At 40.7% G+C, this 20,155-nt stretch overlaps 1 protein-coding gene across 8 annotated transcripts in view; it reads right to left on the bottom strand.

Annotated features, from left to right (window-relative positions):
• LOC138916617 (ubiquitin carboxyl-terminal hydrolase 25-like) overlaps window positions 1-20,155 on the bottom strand; it is a 93,371-nt gene that overhangs the window by 46,654 nt on the left and 26,562 nt on the right. For 4 of the 8 annotated variants that reach the window (XR_011423893.1, XM_070229570.1, XM_070229568.1 and 1 more), the window contains 3 exons: window positions 18,504-18,581; window positions 15,098-15,242; window positions 4,954-5,037 (listed from right to left, as the gene is read on the bottom strand). Coding sequence is in view for 6 of the 8 variants with exons in the window: in XM_070229570.1 (XP_070085671.1) it covers window positions 4,954-5,037; window positions 15,098-15,242; window positions 18,504-18,581 (307 nt within the window). In the remaining 2 variants the exon portion in view is untranslated. The remainder of the gene's footprint in view (window positions 1-4,953; window positions 5,038-15,097; window positions 15,243-18,503; window positions 18,582-20,155) is intronic. The other 4 variants (XR_011423894.1, XM_070229571.1, XM_070229573.1 and 1 more) reach the window with 2 other exon arrangements.

The raw sequence follows: 20,155 nt of genomic DNA, 5'->3' as shown, positions 1-20,155 counted from the left end.
ATCTGATACAAGAGACAGATAACTGACATTGTGAGAAATGAAGTATATCATCATAAGAATAAAAAATGGCGGCGAGACTTCAAATTTAAGTCTTCTATTATATCCAGTGGCTTTCCTCCATAGTAGCAGTTCTCCAAGTGGAGTCCATGGATCCTCAGGGATCCCCTATGGCCCTAGGAGGGAAAGGAGGTCCTTAAGTAAAATATATTCTCATAATAGTACTAAGGTGTCATCTGCCTTTTCTACCGTGGTCATATTGGCACTGATGATACGAGACAACAATGCATTAAACTGCTGCATCTTAGCACACAAATCAAGGCAGTGGCACCAAGTTGTGTGAGCAATTCATTGTTATTACTCACAAATAGGCGCACTCGTTACTCAAAAAAGAAAAAGCCAGTTTCTCTTAAGTCCTTGATAAAAAGGGAAAAATCAATTTTATTAAATCTCAAATACTGATTTAAATTTTCTTTTAATTCTACATGACAAATAAGAAGTATGCACAGTACTTCTGCTGTATATCCAAAGCACACTGTTGCTAAAGAAAAAACACAAGTGCAACGCTTGAGTTGCAAACTGAACTGATTTTTTTTCATGGAACACTATTTTTACTTGAAAGAACAACTGACAAACCACAAACTATGATTATGCAGACTTGAGTATTTGACAGATGTTTTCTCGAAAATAAAGTGAACCTGTCACATGAGGGAAAATGAATGACAGCATTTGTTGACAATGACTAACACAGAATTTTCAAGCAAAAATCAGAATTTTGGAAAGCTTGTTTCTACCATTATGAGCTTGATATTTCCCCAATACTTAAAGGATTTCTGGTGAAATCAGGTGACATTGACTGTTTTATGATGCAGACGTTCTTCCAAGACTTGGAAGGAAATCTTTTCCAAATTACCAATGCACAGTATTACAAAATCATGCATAGGTAAACAATCCATTCAAAGAGCAAGGTAAGCCATAAAGACGCTTCTAGCATCTTCGGTCTTTGACCCTGGACCCTGACACAGAGCTTCTAAATCACTTGGAACTTCCTGGGTGATAGGAGCATCTTTTGTTCTAATGAGACGACTCTTGGTGGCCTCCTGTATAGCTTCAGGGTGGGCACTGATCACCAGAAAAACCAAACCATGATTAGAAGCTTGGAACTTTGAGCCTCATCTCCCATCCTCTGGGAAGGAGAGAGAGGCTGGAAATTAAATTAATAATCAATCAAGCCCACCTGATGAAGTCTCCATAGAAATCCCTGAAGTACAGGGCTGCGAGAGCTCCTGGGTTAGTGACATATCCACATGGTGGGAGGGTGGCGTACCCCAAATCCATGAGACGGAGGCTCCTGCACTCAGGACCCTTCCAGACCTTGCCCTATGCATCTCTTCATCTGGCTATCCATCTGTATCCGTTATCATATTCTTTACTATATAATAAACGGGTGAATGTGTTTCCCTGAGCTCTGTGAGAGACTGTAACAAATTATCAAACTTGAGGAGGGGGTCATGGGAACCTCAATTTGTAGCCCAGTCAGAGAGAAGTGTGAGTAACCTGGGAACCCATTACTTGTAACTGGCATCTTAGGTGGAGGCAGTTGTGTGCAACTGAGCCCTTAACCTGTGGGATCCGATACCAACTCCAGGTAGTGTCAGAATTGAACTGAATTGCAGGACACTCAGCTGGTATCAGAAAATTGGTCGGGTGTGGGGTAAAAACTCACATATCTGGTGTCAGAAGTATTGAGTGAGGGCAGAGGAAGAAACAAGCAATAGTAGCCTTTGATGCTAGAAAGGTTGGTTGGCGAGAAGTTATTGGTCCTTAACTGAAAAGCTGAGACTTTTTCCTTTAAGCAGTGGAGAAAGTTTATTTATTATTTGTAGCTTCACTATAATTATCATAATTTTTTCCAGGATGTTCCCATTACTCCATAAATCCTCTTCTTTCCAGAAGATATTTTAGAACAATACAGCAATCGTGAAAGACTATTATAACTTACTCGCATACTAAATACAGATAAGATTTTAAAACCAGATATTAAGAAAATAAAATGTTATTTCACTGGAATGGTAAAACCTGAATTTCTTCTTTTTCTGGAGTTAGGGGAATGACTTCCAAAAACACGTAATGAACTATCAATTTCACAATGAAAACTAGCCCTCTGTGATTTTCTTATACGCTCACACTCAAAAAGGAACATAGAATAAACTTGGCGTAAACAATTTCTAATTGGCCAAACTAAATAAAAGTTTAGCCTATGTAAAAATCCCATCCAAATACCAAAGTATTATAAATATTTTTATATCTGTACCAAGCGAGGACCTTGGCAAAACACTCAAACTTTGTTTTAACCAACCCTCCCTCTAGTATTAGTGTGAACACAACTCAAGGGCACAAGTACGTTAGTGTTAGTTGGATACCAGTGTAGAAAATCACACATTACAAAAGCCTATGAAGAGGAATCTTCAACATGTTCAAGACTGCTCAAATTAAAACATTTGCTCTGTAAGGTCACAAGTATATATACCAAAACATAACACTCAACCTAAAAAAATCTTGTACATTCCAAAGAGTTAGCATTTGAGTAAAACTTAAATACCAACTACCAAACATTTTTCTGCTAAATCCGAAATACAGGCAATCATCAACTGGTCAATGAAGCAGACTTTAACTGTATGCATTGTTTACAACTCATAACTCATTTTCCCATGAAGACAGTGTATGAAATGACAAAAGCCTTCCAAGTTAGTTCAAAAGAAATCCACTTAGCCCATAATCTAATTGAACTACAATATATGCAGAGATTTTGACTTTAGAAGAAAGTGATTTTCCTTGCTTTCCTTATTTACATAAGCCTAGGCATAGGGGAAACACTTTTTTATATAACCACATTTATATTTACCACCAGCGAAGATCTCTAGGCAGGGGAATGATATGAGCAGAAAGAACTCTGTTTTGGGAGTGAGGAGGTTAAGTGTTGAACAACAGTTGGAGAAGAGTTGTAGTAAGAATATGTATCAGGGCAGGAGCAACTAAAGGAAAAGTACGCAGACAAAAACTCATAGAACTGCAGACTAAATGGCTGTCTTGGGAGATTAGGAAGAGCAGTAAAAAAAACAAAACCTTTAATACAAAATAAAATCACTGGGTCCCCAGAAGGATGGGGATGCCCTTAAGAGAGAAAGGCAAATACGAACATAGGGATGGTCAGCAGGAGCTGAGAAGGGAGAATACTACCATTCTCGCCCTCACTCATTCTGCTTCAGCCACAGTGACGTCCTCTCTATTCATCTCCTGAGCCAAATATACTCCTGCCTGGAGGCCCCAGCCTGGGATGCATTTCCCTCAGACATCCACGAGCTTCCCTCCCTCACTTCACTCAGGTATCTGTATAAATGTGACCTCATCCAAGAAACATTCCCTGACGGATCCTCTATCTAAAATAGCATATCCCATGCCTGACCTACAACCGCACCCCTGTCACCATCTGTCCCTTGACCTTGCTCTCTTGTTCTTCATGAACTTACCACTGCCTGACATTATTTATTTATTGCTTACTGTCTGTCTTCCCCCTATGTAAACTGACACTTTGTGTTTTTTCTAATGGCCTAAAAACCTATCTAATACATATTAGGCAATCAATAAATATTTGTTAAGCAAATAAAGGTTGATATCTAGACTATGGAATAGAGATAAAAATTAGTGAGTCATCTTCATAGTGGCACTAACTAGAAGACTTAAGAACATAGGCTTTATCCATATAAAATTTTTTCTAGTAAGTCAAAGGACAAATAGAATAAGGTATCACGTTAAAAGAATACTTAAAATCAAGAAGACATAAATAATGTAAATTGTGTTTCCTACCTGACTCTCCCATCCTCCTCTGCCCTCAGTCAGCTCTCTTAAGATGTTCCTACTTTTCTAATCTTCTTACTGCGGAACTCAGATTCTCTAAAACAGTGCTCTCCACTAGAACTTTCTATGATGATGGAAATGTACTATTATCTGCGCTGTCCAGTAGGGTGACCACTAGCCACATCTGCCTACTACTGAGCATTTAAAATGTGTCTAGTGCAACATAGGAACTGAATTTTAATATTATTTAATTTTAATTTATATTTAAATCTAAGTTGTCACATGTGCCCGTTGGCAACTATGTTGAACAGCTCAGCTCCAAATGGTCTTGTTCTGTTTTTAATAATTCCTGCTAAAAATTATAATGGCAGCATTGGTAAGAAGGGAAAGTGAATAGCAAAGGAGCCATTTGGGAATTTTGTCATCAACTTTACTATGTTTTCAAACTAAAATTGTGAAAAAAAATTAAAGTTAACATTCTATATGAGTCAACAAAAAGTACAAAGGTCCATGGCTACCCTTCTTCCCTAAAATTAAAGAAAACTCACAAAGTTATACAAGTCATTCTACAGAACATTGTAACAGAATGTAAGCCTAATTGCATGCAATCATTTACAAGTAACTTTCAGAGCATTGTAGAATCTCATTTTTAAGCTTAACCTTAACTTTCAGTGAATCATCAAAACAGTTTTATACATTAGAAATCTCTACGGAAAAAGAGATTTAACTTTCATGGCATTAATTTTTTTCTATCTGAAGTTACTTGTTTAACAAATGTGGGGGGTGGGAAAAATACCAGGGTTCAGTTAATAAACTCCTAAACTGCTGAACATACGTGATCTGCCCTCAGCAGAGATGAGAGCACTAGACCTGGATCTATCACTTGTCCTTTAGATCACTTTTAGGCTGGCCAAGCAACATCACTAAGAGCAGAGTTCTAGGACAGAACTTCAACATTTTTCTCACTTTCTATGCAATCCTTACCAAATAAACTGATTCTAAATTGGTAACACTTAACACTTATTCCAATGTGTTATATCAATTTCTCTAAAACTTAAGCCAATATGTGGCATTATTTTCTGTGCTAAAATTGCCTACCCAAATCCCTCTTATCTTTTGATCCATTCTTTGATTGCTCAATTGTAGCACATCTCGTTCTGGTGGGCATATACTGTTTTTCTCCTGTTTTAAAAAAGTTCAAAAGAATTTAATGATCATGAAAGAAAGAATATTACTATTTAATTTCAAGTGGGCCAAAGCCTGGTATGTTCATGTCTATGACAGAGTTTGCCATCACACAAAAACTTCGAAGAATCTCTCCTCTGACTATTAAGTTCACCTACGATATCTTAGTATCCTGCATTGCTACCTCCTTGCATTTGCATTTTTTACTGCCAAACTCCAACACAATTTTATTTCCAATTTAAGCTGGAGGTGGGAGGCACTCATCTGACAATTCACAATATCCAATCTGGACAGGAAATCCAAGTAATGAAAAAAAGTACCTAAAAGTGTTGTTAATACTCTAAATGATTTGGGCTTTTTCCCAGAATTCAACAGAGTATTAAATTACAGTATAGAATGTTACCAAAACAATATCAAACACCAGGTACACCACTTCTTAATTCTCTATGATACAGAATACAAGCTTTCCTTGAAATGTTTCTTTTTTTTCTCTCAAAAATGGAAGGTGAAAATGCACTAAAGGCCAATCATTGTCCTACTAACTAGTGAAAATGTAACAACTTCTTGAATATTAAGTGAAGGTTCAAAAATATATGTTCTTCAAATCAAGTGACATAATTTACTTTATCTTCTGATGTACCCAGGTATGAATAAATGAAAATTTCCCCACAAGCCCCAAATCTAACTTCTATGGGATATTTTAGTTTAAAAGCTAAATTTTTCTAGTCATTAAAAACACATGTATTTTATTCCTTCTAAAAGAGACACCCAGTCATAAACAGTTATATTCTAGCTTATACAAGTAATCATATGTATTTAGCATTAGAGACTTTCACGTCAAAATACAGATGTTTTGTCAGTACTACAACCAATAGATGACACACTTAAAATTAGCCAGGCTCTGTCTATGCTATAGTCCTGTCTGTAATAGACTTTTTACTTAAAAAAGAAAACAAGGAATTAAAAAAAATAAAAACTCCTGCCATATTTGAAGAATTAGTTAAGCCATGGTCAACTTTCAAATAAAAATATATTTCACATAAAGTTAAGAAAATGTTCAAAAAGAGTTTTTGTATCTAGAACATTGCCTTGAAAACTTCCTCAGACTCTGATCACTCCAATACTCCACATTCCTTCAGCGCACAGGTAGTGTTTTCAAAGGAGGCCTGTGTCTGAATATACATCTTTCCTTCCCACGTTTTACCACTCCTTTCAAGAATTAAAAATACATGAAAGATTTCATTTCTTATCAGCAATATAGCATAATAATTTAAAGAATCTGCTAAATGCATGACATCTCCTTACTTTCTCAGTTTTAAACCATGAAACACTATTATGACACTGCCAAATTTAAATGCTGGATCAAGACTATCTCCAAAAGGCAGCTGTACTTCTTAGAACTTGATAAAATAGGGTACAAATTTGTTAACTGGAAAAGAATTATTGTTATTCATCGGCTACGTTTTCCCAGTTTGACACTAATATTATTATAATGAAATCACCACATTATATTTCTACAACAGTTTTCCTCAATAATCTCAAAGCAACTTTATGAACACACTATCCAAATTATTTAATTCTTTTTTTTTCTTAATTTTTATTTTTTTCGGATGTACATCATACTTCAAATTCTGGATACATTACATCATGTTCACCACCCGAACACTAATTATAGTGCATCTCCTCACATGTGAGCCTAATCACCCCTTTTGCCCTCCCCCTTCCCCGCTTCCCCAATGGTAACCACCAGTCCAATCTCCAATGCTATGTGTTATTTTTTTTTTTTGTCATTTTTATCTTCTACTTATGAGTGAGATCATATGGTATTTGACTTTCTCCCTCTGACTTATTTCACTCAGCATAATACCCTCAAGGTCCACCCATGTTGTCACAAATGGCTGGATTTCGTCATTTCTTATGGCTGAGCAGTATTCCATCGTGTATAAATACCACGTCTTCTTTATCCATTCGTCCCTTGATGGGCACCTAGGTTGCTTCCAAGTCTTGGCTATTGTGTATAATGCCGCAGTGAACACAGGGGTGCAAGTATCTCTATGCCTTTGTGTTTTCAAGTTCTTTGGATAAATACCCAGCAGTGGAATAGCTGGATCATATGGTAGATCTATCCTTAATTTTCTGAGGATACTCCATACTGCTTTCCATAGTGGCTGCACCAGTTTGCACTCCCATCAGCAGTGTAGGAGGGTTCCCATCTCTCCACATCCTCTCCAACATTTGTTGTTTCCTGTCTTGTTAATTATAGCCATTCTGATGGGAGTGAGGTGATACCTCATCGTAGTTTTGATTTGCATTTCCCTGATAGCTAATGATGTTGAGCATCTTTTCACCGTGGGTGTGTATGTGTGTGTAGCTCTTGAAAAATATCCACTAAGTAATTTTATATTCCACTTGAAAGAAATGGTAGAGAAATGGAGTTTCTGGTTTATCTCAATTAATTGTCATACTGAGCAGATTGCTTGCTGTTGTGGTTTCTTTATCAATAAAATGTGCTGTGCTTCTAACCAGGATACTAATTCATATTTAATATATTTAAAATACAGATGTCTGGGCCCCACCCAAGAGCCACTGAATCAGAGCCTGGCAGGGAGGAGCCCCAGCACAAGGAGATCACTACTGTGCTGTCTTTCTCTTTGTGTTGTCTTTCTAGGAGCCCTTTTCTGGGTATAGCAACTTCATGTCTTTACCTTCTACCTTGTGACTCAATCTCTTACATCCCCACAAAACGTGCTTGTAACTGAGTCGAACAAACATAGGCGTTATTTATCTATAATTCACAAGATGATTTCAATCTTTGAAATCTACATTACTTGGACTCTTGCAAAAAGATTTTCAAGAGCAGTCCCTTCTGGTTCCTCAATAAGTTGGAAAGGCCTTGACTTTAATCCAACCTATTTGGTGTTATGTTATCCCTGATATCATTCAGTTCTTACTGTGAGCTTCTCAAAACAAAGATGGCTTCTATTTGGCCTGGAAGAAGGAATGTGAAATCATCTGAACCAAAAACGTGATGTCCTCACTCTGGCTAAATTGACAAAATAGTGATGATTCTTCAACTGTCCGAGGCTGCATTTAGATTTGGATTGAAATCATGTTGTCTATTTTTCTCATGAGCTTATATATTTTTTAAAATGTTGCACTACTATTTGGAAAAGTTTGAACTAGTGCAAGGTATTGGTTTTGTGACTATCTAATTTCTTGTCGTAACTGGAGCCATTTTATGAGTGTAAAGGGGAGCTATCCATAACATGCCAGGGACAAAACAAGCACCAACAGAGCTGTCCAGACAGCAGTGGGAAGTGAGCCCACCCTTGCCATCTGTGACCCAGAGGCAGGAGACATGGGGGTGAGAGCAGGAGTCAGGCCCACCTTGGTCAGACACGTCCAATCCTGGCTTTGTTCTGGCCCTGCCCAGGTCATGGGTTAAAGAGACTGCTGTGTCTGCCGAGAGGAGGTCGATGGGAGGAAGCATGGTGACCTGGGCCCAGTAGGAAGGACGGTCAGCAGAGTGACAGTGACCAAGGGAAGAGAGAGAGTGGTGGTTTATACTGGAGGGTGGTGGCAGAGATGGAGAGAAGAGAACAGAGGGAGTTTGAGGGAAATATCTATGGACTGCCTGATGCATTGGATGTAGACGGTGAGGAAAAAGGACAGGTCAAGAGGGGTTTCCAGGTCTGGGCTGAAAGCGAGGGGACGTGGGGGGCTGTGGACTGACTAGAGCATTCTGAAGCTAAAGCAAGTCTTCCGTGGCTGGCTTCCCCAAGAGCGACCCCAAGTCTGTGGTTCCTCATGCCTCTCTGAAACAGGTCGTGTACTTGGGACAGGATCCGTCCATGTAGTTAGCAGCGTTTGAGAGGATAATTGGGAGCAGATTTCCTGCAGAAGTTGTACATCTGCTCTGCCAGGCTGTCTGTACCTTCCTGTCTGTGTCTGAGCAGAACCCTGACCAGAAATGGCACTGTCCTCTTTATCTTCCCTACACTTTTCCTCTCATTCATCTCAAGAACCTTGTTATTCTATGTGGATTCCCAGCATGGACATCACTTGGGAGCAGTGCAGGGACTCGGGCCCACCCAGGACCTTATGAATTACGATCCGCTTTGTAACGAGATCTTCAAGTGATTCATATGCCCCTGAAAGTGTGTAAAGCACCGTGGATAACTCCTCCTTCTCCTTCAGCATTCAGCTCAGGACCACGTCCTCCAGAGACCCTCCCTGACCTCCCATCCAACACCCAACCTGTTGCAGGGACAGTTCGAGAGCTGGGCACAGCGCCAGCAGCGGGTGCACACGCCACCTCCATGAGCATTTATAGTCCGTGAGTCTTTCTCTTCCACTGGCTCTGCACTCTGCTGCAGGCCATTGAGTGTTCATCTTGGCATCTCCACGAGTAGCATCATATCGGCTCCACTAAGGCAGTGGACGCATCAACCTTGGGAACTCTCACCCTGCCCTCGAGCCCCTCCTGGAGCTGCCCTGGGAGCCCCTGTTGTAGGAGCGCCTAAGAGGTGAGACCCTCTGATCCCCAGGGCCTTCATGGATGGTCGAAACCTCATGGACGTCCAAATGGACATGACTACTCCCCTCTCTATTCCTTCGAAAAAAGCTTTTCACTCAGTGTACTACATCCACACACAGCTGATGTTTTTTCCGGATTTCCCTGCAAAGATTTTACTATGATTTTCTTAAAGTACCGCAGATAATATACGTGTGAGCATAAAAGTTCTGAGTCCTCCTTCATTCCTCTTCTCAGACCCCACAACAGTCAAACACAGCCCCATCAGTCCTGCTCCTCCACCTCTGTGATGACCACCCCAGTGCCAGCCCCAGGGCTCCCTGCAGACCCCTGTGAGGCCCCTCACCAAAACGCTGCCCCCTCTTCCCCCACCCCACATTCCACTGTCTCGAAGCCACAGAGATCTATGTAGATAGCACATCACAGTATACCCCCATCCACCCTCTGTCTCCTCCCCAGGTCTACACCCTTCCCTGGTGTCACTCCCCTGCACTACAGAGACATCTATGCAGTGGGCCCTGGTCCCTGCCCACCTTCCCTCCCCCTCATCTCAGTCCTATTTCCGCTGCCCCAGAAGCCACCTCTCAGGTCTCTATACTTCCTGTTCTGTCTGCCTGGAACATTCTGCCCATGACCTCCCAGGCTAATTCCTATTACCTTTCATCTCAGCATAAATGTCACCCACTGAGTGTTAGCCTGTCACCGCCCTTACCATCCCCCTATAGGAATCGTCTGTAGAGCACGTATTTCCCTCCTTCGTCTCTTGCTCTTTATGATCTAACCTTGCCCCTCAGTAGAATGTAAGCTCTGGGGCCCCCAGTCCTCATCGGGCTGTTTTCTTTCATGCATCGCTGCATCCCCAACACCTGGAACAGCGCAGAAGACATCACAGAAGCTCCAAGTGTAACAATGAATGGATGGGAAGGAAGGCAATAACACGCTCGCACTTCGGATTCAGCAGAGTCCAGTGTGCTGGTCACTCTCCAGATTCCTTCGGGGCCCCTCTCTGGCCGCCTCTGTGCCCGGGCTGACTCCTCTGCCTGCACTGCCCAGGCCTCTGGGAGGCTCCTAGGTTTCAGCAGGAGGTGGGACGACAGGAGGGCAGAGGGCAGGGGCAGTTTTCCCTGTTCCCCTGACAGCCCCTCACAGGCCCAGAGGACACCACTTCCCCTCCTGCCTCCAGCCCAGGGCTTCCCTCTCGCTGGCCCCTGGGAGCCCCACATCCCTGGCCCTTCCCTCCTCCCTGTCTCAGCTCCGGAAACGGCTGCATCTCAGTCTCTTCATCTGCACAATTGGGGTGAAGTGTTTGTACTGGGAATTTTGTCGGGTACATCAGGCACCTCTCCTTTTCTGTGTACAGGACTTAGGATTCTTTTGTGTACATCGCGGTGGATTGCATGATCTTTTTCTTTTATTTATTTTAAATAATTTTTCAAAATTGAATCTCTTAATTTTACATTTTCCTTAGGTACTGACATAACAAAGTATTCTACATCTGTACTGTAGTTTGTGCGTGTCTGTGTGTGTGGGTGTGGGTGCATGTGTGATTGCCACCAAGGAAAAACGGCATAAAATGGACTGCAAAACATTGAGAAATGTTTTGGCAAGAAACACTATCTTAAACAATACAACAAAGATTTAAAAAATTACAGAACAAAAAACAGAGTGCAAATTATCTAAAATTACCCTCTAAATTAATCTATAAATTTAGGAATAAATCAAAACATTATGAAATGTGAACGGGAGTATGTTGAAGTCTTTTTTTTTTTCCTGCTTTTCCATTGGTTTTTACTAACAATCTAATTCATTCAGGCAAATACTGTCACTTCGCAGATTCCTAATAAGGGCTCAGGGCACACAGAAACAGTCTTTATTGTTTTCTACATCTCTATGTCCTACTCTAATGATGGCTTAATGAATAGTGACCTTTCATTTAAATCTAAACTCAATCCTTATACTGTCTTATTCTAGAGGGTCCAAGGACAGAGAATGCAATTGATAAGCAATGTATTAAATGAAACTTTATTTGAAAAAATATCTTACACATTAGAATGCTTTATCTACTTGAAGAAGAATAATTAAGTAAGTAATAGCAGCTAAACTAAAAACAGAAAAAATCAAAATTCCTTTGAAAAGAGAACACCCGTGCAGATGTCCTGCTGTGGCTGGGGTGCTGAAGGCCCAGCTGCTGTGGATGCTGAGTCCAATCTGCAGGTGACCCCAGGCCCCTGAGGCCTCATGGCAGGGCCATCCTCCTTCCTGGGGGGGTCCTACCGGCCCAGGGGATCCCCCACACTTCTGGGCCTCTGGGGACCGTGGGAGGAGCAGCTGGAGGAAAACTGCCTCTTGGCAAAGGCTGGAACGAGGCCTCCAACATGGCCAGCCTTTGCCTGTTGTGCTCGTTTTGTCTTCTTAGCTCCTCGAGCTTTCTCTCCGCCAACACGGCTGCCCTCCAGCTTTCTTTGGCTCTTTGCATCTGGAAGAGGTTCTCCTTGTGATAGTAGGAAGTGCACGTCTTCACTTCTTGGGCCAGGTCTTCAGCCATCTTCTTGTAGAGGTTGCGAAGCTGGTACGTGGAGTTCATCTCCCAGCACACGTTGAGGAGCTTCTTCTTCAACTCGGAGCAGACCCTTTCCTCCTCAAAGAATCTTCTGTAAAGTGGCCCAACTTCTTCATCATGTAGCTCATGCAGATTTTGAAGTTTGAGCTTCAGCTGCTGAATCTCACCTTCGAGCTTGGTGTTTTCGTGCTGCAAAGTTGCTTCCTCGGTTTGGAGGGAGAGGATTTCTCCTGGAAGCTCTTCCTCAACTTGCTTTTGTTGCTGCAACCATCTGGCTCTTTCCTGATGTTGTTCTTCATCAGTTGCTTTGGAGACTTTAACAGGCAGGCTCTTCAAAGCCTTTTCCAGAAGGTCGACAGTGTCCTGAAGTGCTGATGTGCTCAGGATTGTATTCATCGCTGCCAAGCACAAGGTTCGTAACGGGAGAGGACTGGCCTCCACCCGAGGGCACTGAAGGGCTTCCACGGCTCGGTTCTCAGGTCCTGCATTCTCCCCACATTCTCTACTGACTTCACTGCAGGCAGAACACCTTTCGCCTGGAGACTTCCCTCTTCTGAAAATATGTCCTGTCTTGACTATCAAAGCCACCACCACAGGACATACCAGGACCTCCCAGTGGAACGCAGGGAGACCTGGCCTCTGGCTCAAGCTTTCCGAAATCACCAGCAGAGCACACCACAGGTGCCCCAGGATCAGCTGGAAAGTGGATGCGATGGCAGGCAGCAGGCCCTCCATGGCTGGGGAGAGCTCCGCAGCTGTGCCTCTGAGTGCCAGTGCCCTGTGGGCCACAACTGACCGCTCGGAACCCTGAGGAGTGTTCCATCTCCAAAGTAAACAGGTGGCTGTAACCAGGGTGTGTCAGTTGGTTGGGGGAGGGGAGGCCAGCTAGGGTCTAGGAAACAGACCCCTAAGTGAGCTCTGAAAGTAGAAGGGGTCTCACTTCTCCAGGCACTGGGGGAGGTCCACAGGGCTGATGGCAGCCTGGCTCTGCCAGTCGAGGCCCACCTGGCCCTACAGCACACCTAGGGGACAAAGCAGGGCCAGGCCATGTCCCTTTCTGTGCACAAGAGCAAGTGGTGGGGGCCATCCCTGGGTGAGGCCCACTCTCCTCCTGTTTTCAAGTTTCCTCCTGTGCAGGGACGCCTGGGACTGCCCACACAGCTCCCCAATCTTCCTAGTCTGAGGCTCCGTCTGTCCTTCTGGTTGGTCACTGGGGACAAGCAAGGGCAAAGACTGAAGGGTGTCCCTAAAGGTATGAACTAAGAGACCAGGATTCCAATCCAAACAACTCAAGAGTCATCAATATGAACTGGCAATCTTAACATTTTATGGATTTTGGTTGAGACAATATGTCCTCATTCAATCCAAGTGTTCCTGGGTGGAAGTGACTCTCCTGGGGTGACACGGTGAACAGGGCTCCTTTCCTCATGTGGCCCTGCCATCTTCAGTATAAGCTTCCCAAGGTGGCCCTGAGGACGGTCCAGTCCACCAAATTGTCTTCAGAGGTGGGCCTCTGGGGATGGCGTTTTTACACATATTATCAAAAATAACTCAACAAACACTTTTTGAGAAACTAGGACATTCTAATATGATCATGGGAACATCAACAGTCTCTTGCCCTGTTAGGCTTCATGTTTGGTAAGCAAGAAAGGCACAAGCAAATAATTTTAAAATAACACAGTACTCATTAAGACACAGGTATGCTCTGGGTGCTGGAAAAGCACTTGGTCCAAACTAGAGGCCAGGGGAAACATTCTAGAGCCATTAGCTCCTGAGCTAAATCCTACAACGCCAGAAGAAATTAGGCTGGGGGTAAAGGCTAGAAGGGATTCCTTCGAAGGAAAAGCAAGCATAAAGACAAAAGAAATTAAATAGCACTGGGTGGATGAGAACTTCAAGCCATTCTGCGTCATCACAGTGTAAAGAGAAAAGAACAAAACAGTAGAAAACGAAGTCAGAGATGCAGACAGGAGTCAAGCCACAGTGTGTCTTCAACTTGGACACAGCAACTGGGTCTGTCTTACACACATAAAACTTCTCCCGATTATCACCTATTATCTGTGTGAAGTAGGAGTATTCCAGGCTTAGCCGACATAAGATCATTTGTAGAGCAAAAATACTAAGATTATCCTGAAAACTTGAAATCAACCAACATTAAACAGTATTTAATGCCAATTAATAGCTATAAACATCTATGTGAATGGGTTCTTCCTGGTTATTTCCTAACTTTGAGAAAGTCTATAAACAAAATCAGAAATTCTCTTCCAATACAAGTTAGTAATCAAACTTCTCTAATTGAGAATGCATAAAAATAAATACCTACATTTTATAGAATACAGTTACACCACAATGAGATATGGAGGTAACTGAATGTATTTTGAAAAACTCAGTGCTATATAAGCACAAAGTATTCATGTTAAGAATAAAAATTAGTCCATAAAATTTTCCATATGTACCTGTGTGTGCGCATGCGTGTGTGTGCTTATTTTGTTACATGGTAATAAACCTTTCTCCAAAATCTTTATTTTGGGGAGGGGCAGGGACTGAAAGAAGGGAAATTCTACTAAATGGTAAAGCTATCAGTAATGAAAAATACTACTTTATCTTCAAAAATAATACTAAGCCTCTACCAACACTTAAAATCCATAAAACAAATGATTTTGCCCATTTAAAATTCTAGAAATTTTTGTTTCTTTAATGAGTAACACTGTAGCTGTTCCATATTTCAAAACAATGAATACTCCATGAGGTGCTCTATGAAAGGATATACCAATGAAATACAATCTGGAAAAAAATATAATGCAGCTAATTAAAACATGCTCCTTTCAAATACATTAAGAAGAACCAAGGTTAAAGTAGTCTTTTTTTTTGTCCTTTACCTCTGCTTCAACAAAATTAATATATCCCCAAGGAAAATTTTTCATTACATTCCTGTCAAAATATTAAGAAAGAAGTAAACTTACTCGCATCTGCTTGGCTTCCCACACTGATGTATCTATCACGGCCAGGAAGCGCGGTTTGGTAGTAAGTTGTCTCCTCCTGCTGAGGGGTCTTGGCATTCTTCGCAGTGAGGAAAGCCACTGCCAACTCCAAGTTTCCATTGCTATCCTTCAAAGATCAAGAACAGAACATCAAATATTTTGGAATAACTCTGTACATTCTCACATGATTTATGTAAGCTTTTCCATAACAACTAATTCTCAAAGCAAAAATCATTTTCAGATTCAAAATCATTCTGATTTTATAGTATAAATTCATCATAAACAAAGAACACTATATCAATGGTAATTCCTTTCTCTATTAATTAAAACTACTAATATAACGTAAAAATCAACTCTATAACTAATTTCTCAGTTTTCCATTACTTTCATATCTGCTTAACAAAAGCCAATCACAAACTTGTACTTCTAAACAAATGAACAAACTAAAACATGTTTTCTGGAACTTGCCATATACAAGGATGAAAAATGAATATTTAAAACAGTGCTTCTGCAAATAAGAACAAAAAAAGGTATTCCCTTTAAAATGGGTGCTGAACACATACCTAAAGGCAAACTTAACAAGCAAATGTCAAAGACTTATAGGAAGAAAACAGCAAAATGTTCTGAAGCTTGACAGTATGGAGAAACACAAAGAACTCCTAGACAGAAATACTCAATACTGTCAAGATAACAATCCTGCCCAAATTAAATATAAATTTTATGTAGTTCTCATCAAAAGCATACCTGGACAAAATTCTAAAATTAATTTAGAAGGAAGTAGCTGCTAAAAAACTAAGAATTTTTGAAACAGTAAAATAATAAGAGACCTGCCCAGTTATATCTCTATATTTTCTGTCCAGTTAACAATAAATATAACACTAGCTCTATGACAGCTAGTTGAAACAACATTAGGAAATCCAGGTATTAATAATGGAGTTATCTCTGTGACACAAGGCCAGAACACATTAAGACTGTGTAGGCCTTAAGAATTTTAGGATACGAGTGCAATAGGAAGCCAGTCGAGGGTTCTGCCTAGAAATGACCTGGTATGACTTACATTTTAAAAGGATCATTCTGGCTGTGTGTTGAGACTATAGGAGAGAAAGGGCAGAGAGTCTATTATTTGCTATCATATTAAATGTCAGGGGTGATAGAAGGAGAAAGATTAGAATGATTCCAAGATTTGAGGAGTGAACAACTAGAAGAATGAAGTCCCCAACCCACCTCGACTCCAACTCTAGGAGCTGCTGAAGAGATAAAGTAAGAGTACAGTTGGAAAAGCACCACTGCTTTCACCTTTGTTATCTGTCACAACCACTGTAAGAATCTCAAATGACTCATCCAAAATACAGGTATAACATATCCCATAGTTAGATAAGTAAACTATAGTAAAACAACTTGCAATAACAATGGCTAAGATTTACTGAGCAGTAATATGTGCCAAAACATGTGCCAAGTACTCTTCTCAGACTACCTCATATAATAATTAGCTGACTACAACAGGGACTTACACAACGAGAAGGTCACTTACTTTGCGAAGCTAAAAATAGATGCTCAAAATAAATAAAAGTGCTGAAATCAATCAACGACATGTGGTTCCCAAAAGTAGACTCCATATCAGTATTTTACTGAGAGACTCAACTCATTAATAAACCTCTTACAAATTTATACCGGGCAACAATTAAGGTTTAAGTACACTGTTTTCACTTCCACCTACTGAGAACTGAAATGAAAGTTAAAAAAAAAAACTAAGGTCATACAGCTTACCTCAAAGGAAATGTGGACAAGAATTAATTTGATTAATTCTTTGTATTTATTTAATTAAACATATTCTACATGTTTCCCAAGTCAAGAAAAAGAAAAGTGCCCTGACAAGGTACCGAGTGTAGTGTCACACTCACTGACACAGAATGGAAAAAGTACATTCTGAAAATAGACATGATTTAGTCATATTTATCACAATAAAGAAAGGACTAGTGGGGCCCGTCGAGTGGTTGAGTTCGTGTGCTCCACTTTGGCAGCCCAGGGTTTTGCTGGTTCAGATCCTGGGCGCAGACATGGCACCGCTCATCAAGCCATGCTGAGGCAGCATGCCACATGCCACAACTAGATGGACCCACAACTAAAAATACACAACTATGTACCGGGGGGCTTTGGGGAGAAAAAGGAAAAATAAAATCTTTAAAAAAAAAAAAAAGAAAGGACTGGCAATCATCTAAACATCATCATATAAACTGACATACAACACATTTGTTTCCTCCCTAAATGCTTACAGTGGCTTCATAAACCCTGCATTAATGCTCTAAACAGTACTGCTTCATCACTGTCCTGATGAGGCCAAAACGAAGCAAAGCCTCTAGTGAAAGCAGAAATTAAGTGTGATGCTCTGGGATCAGGCCACTTGGTTTCTATTTCAAACTCCTCCACATATTAGCTGTGTGATCTTGATCAAGTCACTTTAACCTCTGTTTCCTTATCTTTTAAAAAGGGATGAAAATAATACCCCATGGAGTTAGTAGGAATAGCACCTAGTACTGTAAGTGCTTACTAAGTGCTAGTTGTTATCACTACTATTATGAGGATTATGATTACACTCACCTAAAAGATAAATTGCTTCCAGACACAAATGAAGAACTTTTGTGTCAACATCAAAAATTACATAATTTTGTCTCATGGAGCAAATTCCAAAGGATTGAAGCTGTGTGTATGCCTACAGTGGAAAAAGGCTCTCACTGCTAGCCTTTGTAGCTATATATATATCTATATATATAGATAGATATATATATAGTTCTTGAACATCTTTCACTCGCTTGATCTTTTCCATGTGCATACCCATGTGATTTAACTCATGTGAGTGCCTCTGTGTGGAAATGAGAGTACTTCATAAGACACAACAAAATGATGCATCTTATCTGTTGCATATACTTAAAAGTTTGATGTTGAATGTTCTTAAGGTAAATTACTTGAATGTTAGCCAGTTTCTATTTCTCCTTCTTGGAAGGAAAAAATGTAAGCTTTTGACTCTCTATTAATTTTCTATTTCTCCCTCCTCCTCCTCTCTCTACTCTCCCGCACCCTCTGCCCCTATTTAAACTCTAAAATCAGGGTTCTTGAGTAAAACCAGCCATTAGCAATTGGAGTCACATCCCCCTATTTTGCATGAAAAGTGTTTCCTATGGAGAGAAGTCATCTGTCACTCCAAGGTATGCTGGAAGCTAACATGCTCAAAATTGCAGTATATGTTAGCTAAGGCTCTTACTTTATACAAGTTCTTTCCTATATCTCTACTACTACCACACATTATAACTAAAAAACTCAACTTTCAAATATGGCAGGCAGTAGAGATGAGGGTGTAACACAACTGTAGGTCATAAAACAGAGGCCATACCTTCAAAGCTTGCTGTAGTATCTGGGCATCGTTGATCCCAGTAATTTCTCTCAGCCGATTCAAAAATGTCTGCTGGTGCTAGAAGAGAGGAAAAACCAAAATCATTACACTCTGAAATCTGAAAATATACAAGGACAAGAAAATAAATGACCTTTGGGCAAACAAACAGAAAACAAAATAAACTAGAGTAAAAAAGAAAAACAAAAACAGGGGCAGGCCTGGTGGCACAGCAGTTCAGTTCCTACACTCCGCTTTGGCGGCCCGGGGTTTACTGGCTTGGATCCCATGTGCAGACATAGCACTACTTGTCAAGCCATGCTGTGGTAGGCGTCCCGCATATAAAGTGGAGGAAGATGGGCACAGATGTTAGCTCAGGGCCAGTCTTCCTCAGCAAAAAGAGGATTGGGAGCAGATGTTAGCTCAGGGGTAATCTTCTTCAAAAAGAAAAAGCAAACAAACAAACTTGAGAGAGACTGAACAAATTTCATTCTTTTAGGAAGAAGGAACCATGCTGTGGGGAGCCCTTATTCCATTTTCATGTTTCCAAAAGGGAACTTCTACATTACTTCCCAAGAAGAAGTCTTACTGAATTAACAATTTCTGGTCCATTCTTCACCACCTCATTTATGCCACCCAACAAGAAAAGGAGTGGTTAGCATGAGGCTAAGCCTGAGAAACTAAGGAAAACAAGTATCCATTGGGTTACTTTAACTAGGGCATGGGACCAGTGATGGAGATCGAGGCAGCTCTGGTAATCTCTCCCTGTCCCTATGGACAGCCAGCATCCAGGCCCCTGGGATATGTGAAAAAGACACGCTTTTGGCAGGCCATGCACTAGGTGAGTATATTATATCACTGGCATCCTACGATCTGTCTGAGGAAAAAGAGGACCATCTCATGCTCCCATCCGTCATAAAAGATCCTAAACAGAATTGATCATTTGCCCCCATTTGCTTCACATCTGTTTACAGTCTACTGGTCTATGTACCATATAATCTATTACACTCTATTGGGGGGATAGCATCCCACTACCAAACCCTTCCCTGAACTTCCCTAATTAAGAACCATGTTCCTCCCTACATCTCTGTATTTCTCAAAACAAGTTCCCAAAAACTGTAAGACAGCACCACGACATAATGCAAGCTCAAGGGATATGATCTGGAAGACAAGTCGTCACTAGAATGAAAGGATCTGCAGAAATCTTTCTTGAAAATGTTTAACAGTCATCTCAGTAAGAATTTTATGGGGTGAAAGTTTAATGAGAAACAGTATAGTTACACAGTTTCAAATTCTTCCTACAAATTATAAAGAGAGAAAAAGTAAATTTATACTGAAGAAATCTAACAGATACCAACTCAACCAAGTGATCAGAGCTAATATTACCAATAATGGGACTGACAGCGTGTGCCTCTTGATATGATATGATACACCAAGAAGACAATATCACCTGTGGTTTTCCTGCCAAAAACCATAACCTGAATCTAATCTTGAGGAAGTATCAGACATCCAAACTGAGGAACATTTCACAAAATAATTATTGTGTTATCTTCAAAATGTCTATATCATGACAGACAAAGGACAAGTTTCCAGATTAAAGGGGACCAAAAAGGCATGGTAACCAAATGTACTGCAGGAGACCACATTACATCTCA

Source organism: Equus caballus, chromosome 12 (genome assembly GCF_041296265.1).
Source record: "Equus caballus isolate H_3958 breed thoroughbred chromosome 12, TB-T2T, whole genome shotgun sequence".
Taxonomy (NCBI): Eukaryota; Metazoa; Chordata; class Mammalia; order Perissodactyla; family Equidae; genus Equus; species Equus caballus.
The sequence above is the reverse complement of the archived record's forward strand: the minus strand, read 5'-3'. Positions and strand labels throughout refer to the sequence as shown.